At 40.9% G+C, this 24,166-nt stretch overlaps 2 protein-coding genes across 9 annotated transcripts in view; both read right to left on the bottom strand.

Moving 5' to 3' along the window:
- SLC25A26 (solute carrier family 25 member 26) overlaps window positions 1–24,166 on the bottom strand; it is a 152,916-nt gene that overhangs the window by 18,809 nt on the left and 109,941 nt on the right. For all 8 annotated transcript variants that reach the window (XM_043886801.1, XM_043886800.1, XM_043886799.1 and 5 more), the window contains one exon: window positions 19,193–19,237. In XM_043886801.1, coding sequence (XP_043742736.1) covers window positions 19,193–19,237 — 45 coding nt within the window. The remainder of the gene's footprint in view (window positions 1–19,192; window positions 19,238–24,166) is intronic.
- Window positions 19,800–22,235, bottom strand: LOC122683188 (pre-mRNA-splicing factor SPF27-like). Its single transcript, XM_043886807.1, has 2 exons — window positions 22,116–22,235; window positions 19,800–22,081 (listed from the first exon to the last, which is right to left on the bottom strand). Exon 2 carries the CDS (start codon window positions 21,012–21,014, stop codon window positions 20,337–20,339), a length of 678 nt encoding a protein of 225 aa, XP_043742742.1. The 5' UTR covers window positions 21,015–22,081; window positions 22,116–22,235; the 3' UTR covers window positions 19,800–20,336.

Below are 24,166 nucleotides of genomic sequence, written 5' to 3' on the forward strand. Positions count from 1 at the left end.
CAAATCAGGAGAACAGCAACTTTTTATCTGTTTATCTTTTTTCAATTTCTGGCCACACTCCAAGGCACACAGAACCTTAGTTTGTCAGCCAGGGATCAAAACCAATGCCCCCTGTTTGGAAAGCAGGACCTCAATTACTGGATAGCCAGGGAAGTCACAACTTTTTACTTTAAAGGTGGCAAAATGTTTATTTTATCAGGCTAATGCCAAATTGAACACTATTCTTTACTTTGCTGAGTTTTCAGGAAATGGATACAAAACATAAAATATCAATGGTCATTTTGGAAATGACTGAAAGTCATCTTCAGTTTCTGCTGGAACCTGCAAGGATTCCACAGAGTCAAAGTTTACTCCAAACAGATGTAAAATACTACAAATAATGCTGAGTTTGTAAGTAGTGAGCATGTGCTCAGGTGCAGTCGTGTCCGACTCTGCGACCCCGTGGACTGCAGCCACACGGCTCCTCTGTCCATCAGATTTCCCAGGCAAGCACACTGGTGTTGGGTGCCACTGCCTCCTCCAGCAGATCTTCCTGACCCAGGGATCGAACCTGTGTCTCCTGCATCTCCTGCATTGGCAGGTGGGTTATTTACCACTGAGCCACCTGGGGAGGCCTTATAACTAGTAATAAAGAACAAATAATAAGACGTGTATTACGTGTCATACAGGAGAAGAAAAATCAGAGACACTATATAATTCATAAATTGAGCATTTACTCAATACCTACTAGGTTTCAGGCAGTGCAAAGTCAGGGGGAAAAGAAATAGCAGTCCCCAGGTCTAATATTTGATAGGGGTACAATGAGGACAGAAGAGGTTATAAGAGGAAGAAGGCTTCACAGAAGTGCCTGCTATAATCTAGGGAAGAAAAAAAAATTGGTTGCCAAGGGGGAAAAAAAAAAAACACTGGGTCAAAATAGACCCAAAAGGCTGAATACACAATTTAAAAATAGAATCTCCAAAGATAAGCATAACTTTCCACTATCACCTGGCCAGAATAACTTAGCCTAGAAACATAAAAAGAAATAATTTTTTATTAGAAAAAGATACTAATAAATAAACAAACAAAAAAAAATCTCTAGAACCAAAAGATTAAGATTCAAGTGAAAAACTTCCATGGCAAACACAGAGCACTGTAACAGGAACCCCAGAAACTACACTCACACGGAACTCACTACGCTCCAGGCACCAAACACTTTACATACATTAACTCATATAATCCTAACCACAATCTTCCAAAGTATTTGCCACTTAATCATTTCACAAACAAGGACGTTGAGGCTCAGAGAAGTTAAGCACCTTGCCAAAGTTTAAATAGTGACAGTTTATAAATGCTCCAACTTGTATCTATAGGTTAGAGGTGTCTTGAAAGCAAACAAAGGTATCTATAAGACATTTCACAGTTCTATATACAGATGATAACTTTTACTAGAATGATACAGAATAACCAAGTGAATGAACAAACTACGTCAATGTCCAAAATAATGTGCTTTAAAGAATACCAATTTTCTCATGCAGCTCAACATCAAAAAAACAGACAAGCTGATCAGACAATGGGGAGAAGATCTAAACAGACTTTTCTGCAAGAGGACGTAAAAATGGCCAAGAGGCACATGAAAAGATGCTCAACATCACTAATTATTAGAGAAATGCAAATCAAAACTACGAGGTACCTCTCACCAATCAGAATAGAGATCATCAAAATATCTACAAACCCCTAAATGCTAGAGAGGGTGTGAAGAAAAGGGAACACTCTTACACTGTTGATAGGGATGCAAATTGATACAGACACTGTGGAGAACAGTAAAACAGCTCCTTAAAAATCTAAACACAGAACTACCATGTGACCCAGCAATTCCACCCCTGGGCAGATATCCAGAGAAAATCGTAGTTCTGAAAGATACACGCACGCCAGTGTTCAGTGCAGCACTATTCCCAACAGCCAGGCCATGCAAACGACCTAGATGTCATTCACCAGAGGAATGGGTAAAGATGGATAAAGATAAACACATGCAATGGAACATATTCAGCTATAAAAAGGAACAAAACTGTATCATTTGCAGAGATATGAATGGACCTAGAGTCTGTCATACAGAGTGAAGTTGGGAAGAGAAAAACAAATATCATATATTAATGTTTCTATGTGGAATCTAGAAAAATGGTACTGATGCACCTATTTGCAAAGCAGAGTAGACACAGACGTGTGGACATCACGGGGGTGCGGGGGCGGGATGGCCTGGGAGAGCAGGACGGACTGTGTACACAAGGACGCATGAAGCAGATCCGTGAGGCCTGCCGTGTGGCACGGGGGCAGGGGGAGAAGGTACAACCTGTTTGTAGGACACACACTGAGTTAAACTTAGAAATGCATTCCAGAATTCATTTTGTTGTTGTTTAGTTACTAGTCAGACTCTTCTGCAACCCCATGGACTGTAGCCCACCAGGCTCCTCTGTCTATGGGATTTCCCAGGCAAGAATACTGGAGTGGGCTACTGTTCCCTTCTCCAGGGATCTTCCCAGCCCAGGGATCAAACCCACATCTTCTACATTCGTAGGCAGATTCTCTACCACCAAGTCACCAGGGAAGCCCCCAACATACATTCAGTTCAGTTCCGTTGCTCAGTCGTGTCCGACTCTTTGCGAACCCATGACTCGCAGCACGCCAGGCCTCCCTGTCCATCACCAACTTCAGGAGTTTACTCAAACTCATGTCCATCGACTCAGTGATGCCATCCAGCCATCTCATCCTCTGTCGTCCCCTTCTCCTCCTGCCCCCAATCCCTCCCAGCATTAGGGTCTTTTCCAATGAGTCAACTCTTTGCATGAGGTGGCCAAAGTATTGGAGTTTCAGCTTCAGCATCAGTCCTTCCAGTGAACACCCAGGACTGAGCTCCTTTAGGATGGACTGGTTGGATCTCCTTGCAGTCCAAGGGACTCTCAAGAGTCTTCTCCAACACCACAGTTCAAAAGCATCAATTCTTCGGCGTTCAGCCTTCCTCACAGTCCAACTCTCACATCCATACATGACCACTGGAAAAACCATAGCCTTGACTAGACGGACCTTTGTTGGCAAAGTAATGTCTCTGCTTTTTAATATGCTAAGTTGGTCATAACTTTCCTTCCAAGGAGCAAGCGTCTTTTAATTTCATGGCTGCGATCACCATCTGCAATGATTTTGGAGCCCAAAAAAATAAAGTCTGACACTGTTTCCACTGTTTCCCCATCTATACATTATGTACAGACAAACAGTGCTTGATTCCACTTACATGAGGTACCTAGAATATAGTCAAACTCATAGCCATGAAGTAGACTCATAAATGCTGGGGGTAGGGGTGTGGGGGTGGGGGTGGGGAATGGGAGTTAGTAATTAATGGGACAGCTTCAGGTTAGGAAGATAAAAAATCCAGGAGATGGATGGTGAGAGTTGTACAACAATGTTAATGTACTTAAGTGCCACTGAACTGTACAGCTAAACAAGGTTAATATAGTATGTTTTCCATTATGTGAATTTTACCATAATAAAAAAAATTTTGAAAAAAAATTTTAAATATGTGTGATTTTTTTAAATAAAGAACTGCCTGAATATAAAACTTCAGAAAAAGAATACTGACACTAAGCTAAAGAGAAAAGTGCCGTTGCGGCTTCCCTGCTGACTCAGTGGTAAAGAACCCACCTGCCAATGCAGGAGACGCAGACTCAATCCCTGGTCCCGGGAGATCCCACATGCCGTGGAGCAACTAAGCCCATGCATCACAACTATTAGGCCTGTGCCCTACAGCCCCGGAGTCACAACAAGAGAAGTCACCACAATGAGCAGTCCATGCATCCCAACTTGAGAGTGGCCCCTACTTGCCGCAACTAGAGAAAAGCCTGTGCAGTAACAAAGACCCAGCACAGCCAAAAATGAGCAAATAAATCAATCGCTACCCAAAAAAAGGTAAGTGTTGTTTACAAATTATTCATCTGAGAGCAACTTTAAATTCATTAAGCTACAAGAATAATGAAAAGAATCTGGCTGGTAAAAAGTATTATTAAAGCATTTTGAAATTACTTATTTGTTATGGAGGAACTAGAGGGTCATAAGCAACAAATAACGGACTGGAAGGACAGGGAGGATTACTCACAGGAAGTGTAGCATTATTGTTTACGGACTTTGAATACTTTAAAGAGTAGTGGGAAATGGAATAAAAGTGTAGTGTCAGCCAACAGTACGAACGACTGTGAGTGACAGTATTACTGGCCACTTCCTGAGCACCTAGAAACTATGCAAAGATTTCACATTTCTCACTGAATTCTGAAAGGTGTGTATTATTATCCATAAACACAGGTGTGGGGTGGTGCAAACCAATGTCAAGTAACTTGCCTGAGGTCAGACAGAAAGTGGGGGAGCTAAACCTAGTTGTTATGGTTCCCTCAAAGCCATGTGTCTTGTAGACAGAACAGTAATATAAACAACATTTGTAAGCTCCCTTGATACACAGCTCACCTTCTAGAGACGCTACAATATGCAAGTTATTATAGTTTGATGTCAATAAAATTCAGTTAAATAATGTCGGTTTGTAATAGACAATTTTTTTTAAAACCTCAACACCAAAATTTTTAATTGCCATTAAGTAAGCATTTCCATTGCCGCTGAGGTCTAATGATGACTCCTGTAAAGGCGCAGAGAGGGGCCCAGATACGAAAACCACAGTGCTGGTGTCTCAAATGAGGTGACAAAGCTTGGGAACCTAAAAATAAACCTAAATAATACTTTTTGAAAATCAAGCAGCCATACTTTACTTGGTGTTTGCTTATTTATCAAAGTTGAAACTGTTTCCATTTTCTTTTCCAACAATGAATGAAACTTTCAGATGAATCCATGCTCATCTGTTTACATCTCATGTTAACGAAATATTTCAAGTAATGAGAATGGCAGTCAGAAATGTTCTTAATCTCACTTTTGCGGTTTGTCTTGAGTAAAGCTTCTAATTAACATAGGATGACTGGAAACTATTTCTAGTAGCTTATTTAGAAAATCTCATTTTGACCTAATTTTAGACTTACAGAAAATTTACAAAAATAGTAGAGGTTCTATGTACCCTTCACCCAGCCTACCCTAATGTTGACATCTTACATAACCCAAGTATACTTATAAAACTGGGAAATGAAAATAGGTACAATAGTAAGACACAGACCTTAACTGAATTTCACCATTCACAGTGCTTAATGGTGTGCAATTTTTATTTATTTTTTTTAGGTGTGCAATTTTTAAACAGCAAGCCTGTTTTTTCAATTAATGATATTTCTATTATCAGTAGTATTCAATATATCATGAGGAATTCTAAACAGTTAGTGGTGGCACTACAAACACAATCAAGTTGCTCTAATTTTCCAAGTCATTCTTCACTCATAGTTCGAGGCCCATCAGAGGAAGAACAGCATGAAGTAATTTCAAGGCTTCCCCACACACACACTCCCACCAGGGTTACAGCAATAAGCCCCAGCGTTCATTCACAGGACAGAGAGCAAACAGCAGGCTCCACACCAGGAAACAACTGGACATCCAAGCCTGGGCCAAGTGACTTCTGTTCAGATGCACATTATTAGAGACATGGAAAACAAAACTACAGTGAGGTTATCACCTCACAGAGGTCAGAATGGCCATCATCAAAATCTACAACAATAAATGCCGGAGACAATGTGGAGAAAAGAGATCCCTCTTGCAGTGTTCATGGCAATGTCAACTGATACAGCCACTGTGGAGAATAGGATGGAGATTCCTTTAGAAACAAGGAATAACACTACCATGTGATCCAGCAATCCGACTATGGGAATATGCCCTGAGAAAACCATAATTCAAAAAGGCACATGAACCCCAAAGTTCACTGCAGCACTATTTACAATAGCCAGGACATGAAGCAATCTAAATGTACACCAACAGATGAAGGGATAAAGAAGATGTAGGCCATATACCAGATGTAGTACATATTGCGAGTCAACTCCTAGGCAGGTTGATAAGGAATCCGGGGTCCCCGAGGAGGAGAAAGGGGTCTGGGGCTCTCAAGGAGGAGATAGGGGTCTGGAATTCTCGAGGAGGAGGAAAGGACGAATGTTTTTTTCTACAGTCCTTGTTAAAGACTATATAACAATAATGTATCCTGCTCGAGGACAGTTTCTCCTTCCTAAAAACCTTCTGACTAATCCTGTTATCTTAAAATGTATATTATGGAAGTGGGTCTAGTAAGATCTTTACAACCTTGAGACATTCTTTTGATTTATTATAATAACCAATTAAAAAAGTATATAGCTCCCTTGCTTAGACTAGCAAGGGGGGTGCTCTCCGTCACCCTTCTGATATCTGTGTCAGAAGCTTTCTCTGCCCCTTTTCATACTTTAATAAAACTCTGCTGCACAAAAGTTCTTCAGTGATCAAGTCTGGTCCCTGGTCCCGAAGCTAAATCTTCTTCGGAGATCAAGAATCTGACAACGTTCACTGTAAGCTAACAATTTAACAGAAACAGAAGCAGAAGATATCAAGAAGAGGTGGCAAGAATACACAGAAGAACTATACAAAAAAGATCTTCATGATCCAGATAACAATGGTGAGATCACTCACCTAGAGCCAGACATCCTGGAGTCTGAAGTCAAGTGGGCCTTAGGAAGCATCATTACAAACAAAGCTAGTGGAGGTGATAGAATTCCAGTTGAGCTATTTCAAATTCCAAAAGATGATGCTGTTAAAGTGCTGCACTCAATATGTCAGCAAATTTGGGAAACTTAGCAGTGGCCACAGGACTGGAAAAGGTCAGTTTTCATTCCAATCCCAAAGAAGGGAAATGGCAAACAATGTTCAAACTACTGCACAATTGCACTCATTTCACACTCTAGCAAGGTCATGCTCAAAATCCTCCAAGCTAGGCTTCAACAGCATGTGAACCAAGAACTTCCAGATGTTCAAGCTGGACTTAGAAAAGGCAGAAGAACCACAGATCAAACTGCCAACATTCACTGGATCACAGAAAAAGCAAAAGAATTCCAGAGATATATCCACTTCTGCTTCATTGACTATGCTAAAGCCTTTGACTGTGTGGATCACAACAAACTGTGGAAAATTCTTAAAGAGATGGGAATACCAGAACACCTTACGTGTCTCCTGTGAAACCTGTATGCAGGTCAACAAGCTACAGTTAGAACCGGACATGAAACAATGGGCTGGTTCCAAACTGGGAAAGGAGTACGTCAAGGCTTTATATTGTCACCCTGTTTATTTAACTTATGCAAAGTGCATCATGCAAAATGCCGAGCTGGATGAAGCACGAGCTGGTATCAAGATTCCCAGGAAAAATATCAATAACTTCAAATATGTAGATGACACCACCCTTATGGCAGAAAGCAAAGAGGAACTGAAGAGCCTCTTGATGAAGGTGAAAGAGGAGAGTGAAAAAGCTGGCTTAAAACTCAACATTCAAAAAACGAAGATCATGGCATCTGGTCCCACCACTTCATGGCAAATAGATGGGGAAACAATGGAAACTGGGACAGATCCTATTTTCCTGGGCTCCAAAATCACTGCAGATGGTGATCGCAGCCATGAAATTAAAAGACGCTTACTCCTTGGAAGAAAAGTTATGACCAAACTAGGCACCATATTAAAAAGCAGAGACATTACTTTGCCAACAAAGGTCCATCCAGTCAAAGCTATGGTTTTTCCAGTAGTCATGTGTGGATGTGAGAGGTGGACCATAAAGAAGGCTGAGCACCAAAAAATTGATGCTTTCGAACTGCGATGCTAGAGAAGACTCTTGAAAGTCCCTTGGACTGCAAGGAGATAAAACCAGTCAACTGTAAAGGAAATCAACCCCAAATATTCATTGGAAGGACTGAAGCTGAAGCCCCAATACTTTGGCCACCTGACGATAGGAAGAGTCAACTCATTGGAAAAGACCCTGATGCTGGGAAAGATAGATGGCAGGAGAAGAAGGGGACAAGAGAGGATGAGATGGTTGAATGGCATCACTGACTCAATGGACATGAGTTTAAGTAAGCTCCAGGAGATGGTGAAGGACAGGGAAGCATGCTGCAGTCTGTGGGGTCACAAAGAGTTGGACACAACTGAGTGGCTAAACAACAACAAGTACATATATAAAATGGAATATTATTCAGCCAAAAAAAAACAAACAAAGTTGAGTCATTTGCAGTGATGTGGATAGACCTAGAGTCTGTCACACAGAGTGAAGCAAGTCAGGCAGAGAAAAAAAATACTGTAAATTAACAAACATATATATGGAATCCAGAAAAACGGTACCAATGAACCTATCTGCAGGGCAGAAATAGAGATGCAGACATAGAGAATGGACCTGTGGGCACAAGGTGGAAAGGAGAGGCTGGGACGAACTGAGAAGAGGTAAAGAGGTCTTTCTCCTGAGAACTGGCAGTCAGATGAGAGAGCTTCAGCAGATTAATGAGAACAAGTGACTGACTCCTTATTATACATATTTTTTCGTGCTTCTGAGGAGAACAACTTGCCAGTGTACCCATTTCCAGATAAATGGAGCTTGTGAGTGTGTGAAACAGATGGCTAGTGGGAAGCTGTTGTGTATCACACGGAGCTCAGCCTGGTGCTCTGTGATGATCCACAGGGGTGGACTGGGGGTGGGGGTCAGGAGGTAAACACAAGAGGAAGGGATTTATGTACACACAGAGCTGATTCATTTTGTTATGTAGCAGAAACACAACACTGAAAAGTAATTATCCTCCAATTAAAAAATAAATAATTTTCTTAAAGCATAGCATGAAGAGGAGGCTCTGTCACTTTAAAAGACCCATCCAAATGCGTACAGTTGTCTTATGAATGAACAACAAATTGAAAATAGGCCGTTTTGGCTTCAGTGTGGGGAAACCTAAATGTGAGGCTTTTTCAGTTGCTATATTCAGAAGCAGTCATGTGGCTTCCAACTGTGCAACATTACAAAACTGTACGCCACGACGTTTTCGATACAACAGTAGGAATGTGCTGTAATCGCCTACTCAGTTCCACATGAATCAACATCGCAATAATTGATGATGATTACTTTAAGACAACAACAACAACAAAAAAAAAAACCCACACAATTATCTCTGCGGGTCTCAGTGCTGCCCGTCTAGCACCAGAATTTTATAACACACTGAAGACAGATGATTATTTTCACTCAACTGCCCTCCATACCATAGGTGATTAGCTATTATATAGGGACTTCACTGGTGGTCCAGTGGTTAAGAATCTACCTGGCAGCACAGGGGACATGGGTTCAATTTTGCTAAAAATCCTAATCGGCAACTCTGACTTTGTTGGTGATCTGGAAACAAGATACTTTGCTCTTATTTTCAAGTGTTTCTTTCCACATTGGCATGCTGTATTTAACTTAGGGAACAAGTTTAGTGTGGTAAAAATCATACAGCATCTTTTTACTGTTATCATTCCCTTCTCAACCTTTACAGGAATCTACGTTCTGATCAAACATGTCTGTGCAGACACTAGACTGTTCAGCCTCACGAAACTGAGGGCAGGAGGAGAAGAGGACAACAGAGGATGAGATGGGTGGATGGCATCATCGACTCAACGGACATGAGGCTGAGCAAGCTCCAGGAGACAGGGAAGGACAAGGAAGCCTGGTGTGCTGCAGTCCGTGGAGTCACACAGAGTCGGACACAACTGGGTGGCTGAACAACAGTGTGAAATGGGGGCAGTGGAGAGCCTGAGCGTGAGCACCCTTTACATTTCTGTCATCTCGTTCACATTACCAAAGGAATGGAAGAATCCTGAGGGTGGGGTGATAACACACATTTAACTATTGTTAAAATAAGAATCAACAACAATAAACAAGTTATTACCTGTAAATCTGAATAAAAATACGGTTTTTATAAAGTACTGTCTATTTAAGACATAAAATGTACTATTTTATACACTGTAGTATAACGGAAATGATAATTCAATGTCCCCTGATTTCTACTGCAAAGCTATGATTTCATCTTAGAAAATCAGCAGCATAATGTGAAAATCTCACATAAACAAACTGAGTTTATTTTCAGTTTGCTTCAAATGTTGCATCTGAGTTAAAGCTTGTGGTTTCTTCTAGTTACTGTGTTGCAACTTCATAACACCTTGTGGCTAGAAGCACAACTACTTAGACCTGATAGCATTGTTAACAATCCTCTACACTGCCTTTATATATTCAGACACAAGAACAAATCTGACATTCTTACAGGAAATTTTATCATATCCTTTCACAATCCATGTACTGTTTGCCTAAGGTTCAGTAAGAGTACATCTGTACATTATAGCTCTGGCTGTACTTCTAAGACAAACTAATTATAAATAAAACAGTTCGTGTATACAGCTATCCAACTTTGCACTGAGCCTGAAAAAGAATGCTAACCTCCAAACAATTAGTAAATTAGCTGTGAACACCTGCTGTGTAAAAGACATAACTATAAAGAATATAAACATAAATGATCAGAAGACAAAGTTTCTTCCTCCAAAATGCAGAGTTAAAACACAAGCGTGTGGAAACATGTGGTCTGGCTCCACTCATCCCCATAAACCATCTGTGCCCCCCCAGCCCAAGTCAGTCTCTGAGACCTGAGTCTTTCCTGAATGAACACTGTTAAACCCTTGCCCAAGAACAGCATAACCAGGAATGCTGTGGGTGGTGGTACTGGTATAAGAAATATGGTTGACTTGATGAGCCATATTTATATCATCAAGTCAAACAATCAACACAATTTCTAGAAACACCTGAAATAAGCTGATTTAATAATACAACCTCAACTTTTGAACCTACAAAACAGCAACAACATTATTAAAGACATCGTGCACTACGTGCAAAATTATGTGTAAAATGATTAAGAACATCAACTTGGAATATCACTTGGCCATAAAAAGGAACAAAACTGTGCCATCTGCGGAGATGTAGAGGGACCTAGAGTCACACACAGTAAAGGCAGAAATGGACAAAAAATCATATATTAACACACACAGGTAGGATCTAGAAAATGGTACAGGTGTTTCTGCAAAGCAGGAAGAGACACACAGATGTAGAGAAAAAATGTATGAACACCAAGTGGGGAGAGATGGGGTGGGGTGAGCTGAGAGAAGGGAATGACTATATACACCACCATGTACGAAACAGGTAAATAATGAGAGAACCTGCACAGGGAACGTCACTCACCGTTCTGTGGTGCCCGAAACGGGAAGGAAATTCAGAAAGGAGGGGATGTACGTCAACATACCGCCGGTTCACTTTGCCGTACAGGAGACACTAACACAACTTTGTAAAGCAACTACATTCCAATTACAAAATTGTTAAAGAACACACCAATTCTGGAGTCAGACGGTCTCGGTGCAAATCCCGGATGTACCCCTTAACACTGAGTATTACTGAGGCCTTGGTCAAGGCACTCTAACTCTCCTTCAGTTTCCACATCTGCAAAACAAAGGCTTTTCCTGGTAGCTCAGTCGGTAAAGAATCCGCCTGCAGTGCAGGAGACCCTGGTTCGATTCCTGGGTTGGGAAGATCCCCTGGAGAAGGGATAGGGCTACCCACTCCAGTATTCCTGGGTTTCCCTGGTGGTGCATGTCTGCACTGTGGGAGACCTGGGTTTGATCCCTGGGCTGGGAACATCCCCTTGAGAGAGAGAGTTCCTAGGCAGGTTGATAAGAAGTCCAGGGGTGCCCAAGGAGAGAGGCGTCTGGAATTCTCAAGGAGGAAGAAAGGAAAACTTTTTTTTCCCCTCTACATCCCTTAGGATTATATAACAATAATGTATCCTGCTTGAGGACATTCTCTGGAAAAAACCTTCTGGCTAATCCCGTTATCTTAAAATGTAAATTATGGGAATAGGTCTAGTGAGGTCTTTACAACCGCCAGACATTCTTTTGATTCATTGTAATAACTAATTGGAGAGTATGTAACTTCATTGATAACATTAGCAAGGGGGTACTCTTTCTGCCCTCTTCTGATGTCTATGTCAGAAGCTTTCTCTATCTCCTTTATACTTTAATAAATCTTTATTACTCAAAGTTCTGAGCAATCAAGCCTCGTCTCTGGCCCCAGATTGAATTCTTCTCCTCCAGAGGCCAAGAATCCCAGCGTCTTTTCATCGTTCAGCAACAACCTTTCACCCTGGAGAAGGGTATGGCAACCCACTCCAGTATCCTTGCCTGGAGAATCCCCATGGACAGAGGAGCCTGGCGGGGGCTACATTTAGTCGCAAAGAATCGTACACAACTGAGTGACTAAGCACAAGAGACTAAGCACACAAGAGCAGCACCCACCTCACAGAACTGCCATGAAGATTTATAAGAGATAATCCATGGAATCAGATACGCATAGTCAGATACGCAGATGTCACTACTCTAACGGCAGAAAGTGAACAGGAACTAAAGAGCCTCTTGATGAGGGTGAAAGAGGAGAGTGAAAAAGCTGGCTTAAAACTCAGCATTCAAAAAACAAAGATCATGGCATCTGGTCCCATCAATTCATGGTAAACAGATGGGGAAACAATGGAAACTGGGACAGACTTTATTTTCTTGGGCTCCAAAATCATTCTTGGACAGTGACTGCAGCCATCAAATTAAAAGACGCTTGCTCCTTGGAAGAAAAGTTATGACCAACCTAGACAGCATATTAAAAAGCAGAGACATCAGTTGGCCAACAAAGGTCCGTATAGTCAAAGCTACAGTTTTTCCAGTAGTCATGTATGGATGTGGGAGTTGGACCATAAGGAAAGCTGAACACCAAAGAACTGATGCTTTCAAATCCCACAAAGTCATGCGGCAGAGCCAAAAGTTATATACTATACAATTCCATTTTTATAAAATTCTAGAAAAAGCAAACTAATCTCTAGTGACACAGAGAAGATCAGTGTTCGCTGCCCATGGGGCAGAGGAAGAATAAAAGTGGAAAGAGGTTTCAGAGAAACATGAGTAATTTTGAGAAGGCAATGAATATGTTCATTTTGTTCATTATAAAGTTTCATAGATAGAAAAATATGTCAAAATTCATCATGGTGCTAGAAAAGACTCTTGAGAGTCCCCTGGACAGCAAGGAGGTTAAACAAGTCAATCCTAAAGGAAATCAACCATGACTATTCACTGGAAGGACTGATGCTGAAGCTCCAATACTTTGGCCACCTAATGCAAAGAGCTCATTCAGTAGAAAAGACCCTGATGCTGGGAAAGATTGAAGGCAGGAGGAAAAGGGGTTGACAGAGGATGAGATGGTTGGATGGCATAACTGATTCAATGGACGTGAGTTTGAGCAAACTCTGGGAGATGGTGAAGGACAGGGAAGCCTGGCATGCTGCATGCCGTCCATGGGGTCACAAAGAATCAGACACAACTGAGTGACTGAACAACAATCCATGGAAAGTGGTTATCACAGTGCTGGGCACACTGTAACTATGAGAAATGCTAACTACTGTGACTATTAATAACTACTAAAAATTGTAGGAATAGAAACAATGTTAACATGGTGAAAGGGTGCTGGGCAGAAAACCAAGGACCTGACTTGGGAGATGAAACACAATCTCTGAGACCTGGTTTCTCTGTGTTAGTGGGGATGACCAAGCCCTGTCTCCCTGAGCTGTATGTCACGTGAATAAGAGGCTAAGGAATATATAATACACTGCTTAGCACAATGCCCACTCCAGCATATAACATCTGTTCTACACACAATGTGTTTCTTACAAGAATTCAGGTGACAATAAGTGCATAACTATTAAACTTATAAACCATAAACTCATAATTTAACATAACTTATAAATGAATCATTAAAATGTCAGGAAGGAAATAAACAGGTGCTGTGTTGACTGAGCCGGGAAGAGGGGAAAGTCCTACTTTAAAGAGGGGTGGACAGGGAAGGAAAGCCTCTCTGCGGTGACATGATCTAAGACCTAGGAAACGAGAAGGATTTGGACACCAAGAAAGCCTAGCGAAAGAGCCAGAATGAGGAGGGAAGGGATTTCTGTCAACCCTCCAGATCACTACGGCCCCATCCCTCAGCACACAGTAGGCGCCCAGTAACAAAGCGTAGAAGGAATCACGAACACTTCTGGCAGAGGGCACTACAAACTTAAAGGCCCTCGGATAAGAAGCGGCCCGGCAAGTCCAGACAGAATAGAGGGAGGCCAGAGGGGCCACCGGGCAGGACGCGCAGCGGGCGGGCGCTGCGGGGCAAGGCCAGTGAGGCAGGGGGGCCCGTCAACCACAGCTGAAACTCCGCATTTTACTCTTCTTTCAAAGAGCTGTCACTGGAGGCTTTTAGCAGAGAGTGTTAAGATCTATTTCTGTAGAAGATCATTCTGGCTGTCGTGAAGACAGGATATTTTAGAAAAGCACAAATACCATCAGGGAGACCCTCGGAGAGGTCAATGCAACAGTTCAGACAGGAGGTGAGTTAGAGGCTTAAGTCCCAACAGTGGAGTTGGCGATGGACTGGATGATGACGGAGAGAACCATGGAGTTATCCTTAAGTTTCTACTTTGGCAAGGAACAGACATTTGTGCTATTTTACTGAGGAGGGGACATCTGGGAAGGAACAGGCTGGGGGAAAGGGGAATACAAACCACGTGTTGTGTTCTGAACTGCTTCCCCTGAGACACCTAGATAAGGATGTCACCAAGGACGTTGGTCATGTGAGGCTGTAACTCAGAGCAGGGGGTCCATGACAGAGCTCTCAATGTGCAAGTTATCCACACCAATATGGCATCCAAAGCCAAGAAACAAGGTAAAATAGCATGCTTTGGTCATTTGCTGGGTCATCTAACCATGTCATCTAACACACTTCTCTTCCTGTTGGGCTGCCAGAAAATTCCAAAGTCAACATAAACCTTTAAGGAAAATTATTTGTGTGGGGACTCTAGATACGATGATTGAGCCCCTTTACTTCCCCTTCTCCTTATTTTTTTTTTTAAGTCTTTATTAAATTTCGTACAGCACTGCTTCTGATTTATGTTCTGTTTTTTCAGCCACAAAAAAAAACAGATCATGTGGGATCTTAGCTTGCTGACCAGAGATCAAACCTGCATCCCTTGTATTGGAAGGGGAAGTCTTAACCACTGGACCATCAGAGAAGTCCATCTTTATGCTGTTTAGTCTCTCATCTAAATCGTTTTTCTAAGTACGTGTACTATTAAAAACAGAAAGAAAATCTAAGAAACGAGGTAGTGCAGTGATATGATTCAGGGAGTCAGAAGGGCGGACCCCCACTCTGCCTTTGGTGGGTGTCAATCACAGACACCTGACCACGGTGCTACCTGTGATGTGCACTTTTCTGACAGACTACAAGCTCCTCAAGGGCATCAGTCACACCCCAGTCATCTCTGAACGGCTGTGAAAGGGCACAGTATCGAGCTCATAGGAGGCAGGCAATACATGTACACTAGTGGCATCGGTCACTTTTCTATCCGTGAAAGGGGTTGGGGCCTTATGAGAACGCACCACGGCTCACCTCTAAGACGTTTTATACACAACACAGCACACGATTAAACACCAGTCAGCAATACAGACAGATGTTAGACATACGGATATGTCTTCAGGGTCTGGGTTGGAAGACTTCAGGCAGGAGAAAAAAAACTGAGCTGGCTTTAAAAGATGTATTTGCATTCGATCTGTGAAAAGGCATTTCAGAGATCAGCCAAAGAAAAAGGGCAGTAAGGAGCCTATTCTGGTTGGAAGGAAAGAAAGGAAGGGAGGAAGAACCAAAACAAAAAAAGTATTGGGGAAGGGAGCTGTAAAAACCAATTAAGGACACAATGTGGATATCCTTGAGTGCCAACAACTTCATGTTTTAGAGTTTTAGAAAGTTACACATTCCTGGAAACTTCAAAAAGATGTTTAAGGAAGATCACACAAATTCAGCGTGTAGAACAGATCAGAGTGTTAACTTAGTTCAGGCACAAGTTAGTAAGAATCTGATAAAAACAAAGGATACCACAAGTTCCAAAAAGTCTTAGTGAACACAGCTTGGTGAATGATATAGAAACCGAGAATCAGATTTAACCTGGGATTTGAGACTAAGGGGTCAGGAGAATAGCAGTACAACTAACAGAAATCAAGGAGATAGGAGGAAGTGATTTTAGAAGGTGATTCCATCAATTTAAGGCAGAGTAAGTTTAAGGCGACAGTGCCTAGACCCTATCTCCAGATTCCCACTACTTTACAGCATAATGTGCACACAATCTGCCCAAGTCCTTGCTGAGAAAAATCTTCCTGAGCAGTATTTCTCCCTAAACATAACAGAGAGAAACTACTGCATATAATGCAGTGTCTCCATGGCTGCAGAAGCAAGTTTTACTTGATAAAAATCATAAATACAAAAATAGAAGAATGCCAAAAATTACCTACTTTTACAAAGCACTGTGATTTCACATTATATGTACATTAAAAAAAAAATTATATGAGAAGATGCTCAACATTATTTAGCCCTGAGAAAAATGCAAATCAAAACTGCAATGAGGGAACTTCCCTGGTGGTACAGTGGATAAGAATCCGTCCAACAACACAGGGGACACAGATTCAATCCCTGATCTGAGACGATTACACATGCCAAGGAGCAAAGCCTGTGTACCACAACAACTGAAGTTTGTGTACCCAGAGCCTCTGCTTCCACCACAAGAGAAGACACCATGATGAGAGGCCTTTGCATCGCCAACGAAGAGGAGCCCCGCACACCACACCGCAAGCAGAGCAAAGTCCGCGCACCCAGCCCAACCTGGATAAACAAGAACTGCAACGAGGACTTCCCCACCAGCCCGGAGGGTAGTGCTCTGCACTTCCACTACAGGGGGCAGGGATTCTATCCCTAGTCAGGAAACTAAGAGCCCGCATGCAGAGTGGTGTGGCAAAAATAAAAAACAAATACAAACAAATAAACTGCCATAAAGTTACCAGTACACAACTATCAGAAAAGCTAAACTTTAATAATAATAATAATAAGCAACGACATGGATGTAGAGCAACAGGAACTCTCATACATTATTAGAAAACGGGACAGCTACTTTGGAAAACACTGTGACGGTTTCTTAATAACTTATATTCTCCGTAAGATCCAGCAATCACACTTCTCAGTACTAAACCAAGAGAAACAAAAACATATGTCCTTAAAAAAATATCCTTATGCAAATATATATAGCAGCTTCATCCAAAATCATCAAAAACTGAAAACAACTCAAGAGTATATCAACTAGTAACTGGCTAAGCAAACTGTAGTATATGCACACAAGTTACACTCAGTGTCGAAAAGGAGCGAACTACAAGTATGGAACAGAACAGAAATGAACCTCAAAAGCATCACATTAAATCAAAGAAGCCAGGCACAAAATACTACACAGTGTGCGATTCTATTTATATGAGATTCTGGAAAAGAGAAACCTACAACTATTCTGTATCATGTTTAGGGTGGTACTCACTATTTGCCAAAACCTATAAAAATGTACACTTACAGAGGTTTCCTATATGAAGATTATACCTTAATACATTTGACTTGAAAAAAAAAACCTTAGCATCTGAACACTGGCTCAAAGAAAAGCATTAAAGCCCAACACTGGCATCTATGATCACTCTGAAAAATTCTAGACATTTCTTAACTAGTTACCATACTACAAATGTCCTGAGAACTGAAAAGAAATAAGCCCCATTCTTTTTCCCTCTTTGGGCCTCAAAACATTCCTGTGCAGAGACCGGGCCTGGGGATGTCAGCGAGTGTGCAGAAGCTACGTGAATGCTGGTTACTGAGACACCACTAAAGTGAGTCTTGTTTTCAGGACAGCTGTTGCTTCGTTGTTCTTTTGTCACACACACAAAAAGAGAGCTGTTATGCTTATGGAATGTGACCTTCTCATTGGACAGCTGTTACATCACGCCTGGAAACACTGCCAGAGAAATTCATTTTCCCCGTGTGCCACACAGAAAACAGTAAAAGCAAAAACAAACTAAATAACCATGAAAGACCCCAAAACCTGTGTTAAACAAACTGCATTACTCCTTAAAAATCAGATCACTTATAAGAAGTATTTCTCAATACTAAATACTGAAGAGCTTATTTTTTATGAGTAACGTTTTGTCTCATTTTACTATCCTTAGTGTATAACCTTAACAGACTATTTTTCAGACTCCAAATAACTGTTACTCTTCCAAAGACATTTTCTTTGAGCGTGCCGTGGTTATTAATGCTATACAATAATGAGTTATTCCTTTATTTTTTGTAGTATCAAGTGCCTACCTAGGAACTTTGCCATTTTACAGTTTGGTCAATTCTAAACCATTTTCATTTGCACAAGGGCTTTCAAATTTTTTTGATCATTATCCACAGTGAGAAATACATTTCACATTGCAACCCAGTGCACAGATGTGTGCATATATGTGCACACAATTCGGAAGTTTGACAAAACAAGACTTATTAACCTTACCTCATAAGATGCTATTATTTTCTTTTTTTATTGTTATCTTTAAAATGCTGGCAAACAACCACACAAGTCACAGCATGGCCCACAACTTTCAAAATCACTGCACCAGAAGATGAAAAACAAATACAACATCTCTTCGTGTTTTGAATAATGGCTTTCACACATTCATTTAGTTGGGTTTTTTTTTTTTTTTTTTTTCACTCTATACGTGACATTCCTCACGGCTGACTCCCTACACTCTGCTCCTGCTCAGGCTTAGTGAGGGTTCCTGAGCCTGGAGAGCAGGGAAGATGGAAGGGACCTGAGGAAGCCAGGGCCCCCACTGCTCCTGCTCTGGCCCACCGCTAGATGTGGGGGTGGGGGGAAGGTCCTGGCCTTCTAGGCCTATAAATATTCACAGCCTGGCTCTCCTTCCTTTTCCAGTTACCCTCACTGTTATTCCTTAACCTCTACACGCACACAGCGAACTGAAATATAATTCAATTGGGTAGAAAAAAAGCTACAACACACAGGAAAGTAAAGTTTTTCCTAAACATCTCAGGATTTCAGTTATGCCTACCATATGCTTCTTCCCCATATACCACAGATACCTAAACAAGTTCAAAACAAGTTTACTGGCATGTAAATTCCACTCACAAAATGTTTCCAACTAATGATTTTGAGTTTTTAAATCAATAATCAATATTATATTCCAGTATTCCTTTCTGAAACTAGTAGGTATTTATTATAATTAGACAGCAATTTTATATGAAGATCAGGAAACTTACTTTTAAGGACTCCCACAAGGGAAACTGGACCAATGAGAAAGGAATCTGCAGAGAAAAAAAGGAAAACCAAATAAATTAGGCCAGAAAGATCAGTTTGCTTAGCATGACCATATGAACTTATAATTATTATTCAGAAACATTATTTCACTTTTAACTTTATGTACATAAAAAAATTACCATTAAACAAATTTTTAAGTAAAGAATTAAACAGTAACTGCTTGTAGAATCTACTGACTTTTTAAGCACAAGGGATATAAAATGATGCAGTGATGCCCTCTTAAAACTGAAATAGGAGTGCAGTATGAAGAGTCTGGCAACTGAAAAAAAAAATGAGAAAATAAATATTTTCCATCACAAGTAATAAAGCTTTAAGGACGTGACATTTTTCTGCTTTAGAGTTCTAGCTGTCTGCAGGCCAGGTGTCAGGGTTGAAGAGAGAAACTGGGAGGGGGAAAGAGAAAGGGAGTGAGGCAGGACAGAAGAAGGAGTGGAGAAGAGAAGGGGAGAGCAGGAAAGAAGAAAGGGGAGAGAGGAAAAGAGGAGAAAGAAGGAGAAAAGAGGAGAAAGAAGGGATGGAGGGGGTGGAAGGAAGAAAAACAGAGGGGTGAGGCAGGTGGATGGAGGGACAGAGCAGGAGAGAGGGAAGAGGAGGCAGGCAGAGCCGCTTGCAGGGGGAAGCTGAGAAGACGGATCCAGGGCCAGAGCCCAGCATGGGAGGGAAGCAATGCTTCTCTGTGCTGGATGAGTGAGGGCTCTGAGCAGACAGGAGCAGAGGTGGCCTGAGAGCCTGATTTAGTCTCAAGCTTCGTCAGGGACAAGAGTCATCTCTAGCATGAAGACAATCAATGCACTTAAAAGATTTACAGTCAGATGTGTATTGATAAGCTAGAATTGTTACCAAGCACGTTTCACATGCCAGGAACTGTGTCTATTAGCACTTCATAGTTCTTTTTTTTTTTTTCCATGTTGAAGTTTTTTATTTTGCTAAAATGTACAAACAGAATACAACTATCCACATTTACGGTTTCTAAACATATAACCACTGATGGCTTCCAAAAGATGCTGATGTTCTTCATAGTTAAGATGCCTGATGTTCTGTGAAAGCCCAACGTACCTTCCACTCTACCCACCAAGCCAGTCTACTTCAGAAGTCTTGCCGTATGTTTTCTTTGTTTGCCTCTCCGTGTTGCTGCTTCATTTGAAAGAGCTCATTTTCTAATTGTACAATAGTCCTTTCAATCTCATAATTCTTACTGACCAGGGATACCCAGGTTGACTCCATTTCTCTTAATTTAGATCCAGCTGTGAGTTGCATGTTCTTTGGTTGCCAGTTTAAGTCTTGAATATGTTTCCTTAACTTCTGAAGCTCTTTCTGTGCGTGCTCAATCATATGAACTAGATTTTCATTATACACTTTCCAGGCATTGCATCCATACTGGGACATTAGTTCCAAATTCTCAATTCGGACTGCCTGATGCTCTAACTGCGCCATAGAATTGTTTACGCACTCTTGCCATGCAGTAATGTCATTTTTCTGACCCGAGGAAGGGGCTGGAAGTTCATATCGTTTCATACTGAGCAATTCAATTGGTTGTCGAGCAGCCAGTCTTTCAAATTCATTTCTCATTATGTCTGTCTCAAAAGCAGAATAATCTGGGGCCGTCAGGTAGCTTAGATAGTTCTTCGTAGGTCGGTATCTGCGAGTTTCCTCCTCCACCAATGCCGCAGCCGCTTCGCGAACACCAGGCGCTTCGTAACCCTGATCAAAATACGGCAGCGCATCCACCACAACCTCCCCGGCCACCAAACCAGTGCCCGCCATCCTTAGGTTCACTGGAGTTTTCTAAGTCTCTATTAGCACTTCATAGTTCTTATTTCACTGAATCTTCACAACAACCCCGTGAGACGCGTATCATTACCATCCCCATTTTACAGATGAGGGATGGAGCTTCAGAGAAGCTGTTTAACTTGCCTAAAGACAAAGAGTTAAGAAGGAAGAAGCCCAGACCATCTGACTACTAAACTACCTAAGACACCTAAACTGGATTTATCTGCATATAAATTCACCCCCAGTACAATCCATGTGCTTTTAACTAAATCTTCTAAAATTCTAAAAAAAAAGGACCCTACCTTCATATTTCCTAAAATAAAAATACCTGAACTCCAAGGGGACCCTACCCAGTAGCCTAGATAATCTCCACGCACTGTGCACTGGTCCCGAGAAAGAGACGATTCTGCTCAAGCAGACTATGGCCCCAGAACTGCTGCTCTGTACCCAGATCAGCTGTCAGTGAAGAGTAAATGTGGACTCTGACCAGTAACAATAGGCACAGGGGTGTGTGTGGGTGTGTGGGTGTGTGTGTAGACCACAATGTTGAAGAGATTAATGAGTATTTATCTTCCCGTGAATTAAGAGTGCTAACTTATTTCTAAAATATTTACATTTAATCAGAAATTAAGAGTCTAGTATCAGCTTCTTCCTCTGCTTGAAGAAATAGTGGCCCTGGGCTTGACAAGTGTCCACAGAAAGAAACTGGGCCTTCCATTCAGGCAGGAAATGGCAGTGAGGAAAAAAATAAAAATAAAAAAGCCTATGTCACTGAACTAGTTTAAGCTGACAACCTAAGAGTCTCAGAGAAGTCTGTCATCTTCATAATTAAGCAGCACCCCACCCTGTACATCAGAGTACCATAACAGGAGATAAATTTACTTGAGTTTCTGTTACCAAACCATGAAAGCATCTGACACCATCCATTCTGACACTAGAGTGCTGTATTTTCAATTATCAAAACCAAAAAAAAACTGACTGTAGTTTTCTTTTTCTTTTTTTGGCTCTACCGCACACTTGCGGGATCTCAGTTCCCCAACCAGGGATCAAACCTGGGCCCCCTGCAGTGGAAGTGTTGAGTCCAAACCACCGGACCACCATTTTAAAAAATTTATAATATGTAACAAAATGCCAAAGAGGACTAACAGTTAGTGGGATTATTGTTTTTGTTCAGTCGCTAAGTCCTGTCTGATTCTGTGACCCCCATGAACTGCAGCATACCAGGCTTCTCTGTCCATCACTGTCTCTCAGAGCTTGCCCACACTCCTGTCCATTGAGTCCGTGATGCCATCCAACCACCCCATTCTGTCACCCCTTCTCATGAATGGCAAACCACTTCAGTATTCTTACCTTGAGAACCCCATGAACAGTATGAAAAGTGGGATTACAGATGATTTTAATTTTCTTCTTTGTGTTGTCTCCTACCAAATGTAAATATACTACACTTTAACAAGAATGTACATATGTCACAGTTATAAGATGAAAAACACCTTATAACTTATTGTAATGGTCCATGCTAGCTTTCCTCACTTCTTGATTAAAATTAACCCATAAAACTGCATTGTATGTTATTGGCACTTTTTTGATACTTAATAAATAATACCAGATTTTGAATACTATAGATGGACATTTTGCCCATTTTTCTCTATTAAGAGTTATTCATTACTTTGTTACTTCAATTTAAAGAAGTAATTTTGAAATCACACATTTGAAATGGCCAAAACTATTCCACAGAGTATTTATTTCAAAAAGTCAGCCGACAGTAAATCCCAACTTTACTCTAAAACAAGATTAACTGACAGTCTCAGGTAATTAAATGTGCTGTAAATGCTTGAATAATTAAATATATTTTTGACTTCTGGTAATGAAATATCCCTCATAAGATAAACTCGTGATGTGTGAAAATGTTTCAAACATTCTTCAGGTCAAATTCATATTGAATGTGTCTTGTCATTTACAATATGAAGAAATAATGAAAATGTGCTCCACACATGTTACAGTAGTTCTGCCAGCAAATATGGCTCCCCAGCTAAAACAAACACTCCCAACTTGGGCCAGTCAGAAAGCGAGTTCCCTCCCCAGGTCTGGTTTGTAGTTTCAAAACAATGATGTTTCTTCAAAACGTGGAATCTTAAACCCTAAACAGATGTAAGCTGTTATTCTAAAATGTTTTATAGATGAAGAAAATGAATAGCTGCACTCAGAGGTCTTGTATTCCAAAACACAATATACCCATTTTACTGCACCAAAAGTTACAAAAATGGCTCACTGTTGTGACCTTTTTAATGACTCCATTTAAGATATTTTGTTTGAATAAGGCTGCTAAGACCCAGGGCACTAATAAGCGAGCAGCAGTAAACCCAACTACCATCAAAGAGGCAGATGTAGAGGAGGGAGAACCTGCTAGAATTCACCACGGATTCCACTGGTAATAAACACAGCAATAATTCTACACAAGAGTGCATACAAGGATTCAGAAAGCAGAGAAAGTGAAAGCTGAGTGGTAAACAGGGGAAGGAAGTGTTGGGCATTACTAATGAAATAAAGAAGGTACAAAAATTATATAATCGGCACACTTTTATCTATTACCAAGTGCTTCTACTAAAATTATCTTTGAAGCCAATCAGTGCTGACAATCCTGTGATCTTAAATGCCTATAACCCTATAGTCCTTGATCAAATAATGTGATTTACAAGATAACTGAAGGGATATGAAGATATGATTTCTAAAGTCTCATTTGCTCTAGAATTCTATGTCTTAATAATCTTCCAAATTATTAATAGAATACCAACATGTTAAAAAAAAAAAGACTTGATTGTAAGCTGCAAAGAATACAATGGATCCTACAAGTGACCCAAAGGAAGTCTCCTTTCTGCTGCAAGACAGTGTCCAAATTTCTGTGTTTGATTTCAGGTTTTCCATTCTAGTGTTGCAAAGATAACAAGGCCAGATCTTCTGTTACATATTCTGGTTTTTTCCACTCAAGCCCAGTGGTAACCAAGGACAACTGAATTTGAAGACCAGAAAGTATTTTTCCCCAAAGTGACTACTATTCTTTTATTAAAAAAAGAGAGAGACTCATTCAAATCTGGTCTGCTAGCATTTGACATACCAGCAAAGAATTCTAATAATACATATTGATTTTT

This window comes from Cervus elaphus, chromosome 24 (assembly GCF_910594005.1).
Source record: "Cervus elaphus chromosome 24, mCerEla1.1, whole genome shotgun sequence".
NCBI classification, from domain to species: domain Eukaryota; kingdom Metazoa; phylum Chordata; class Mammalia; order Artiodactyla; family Cervidae; genus Cervus; species Cervus elaphus.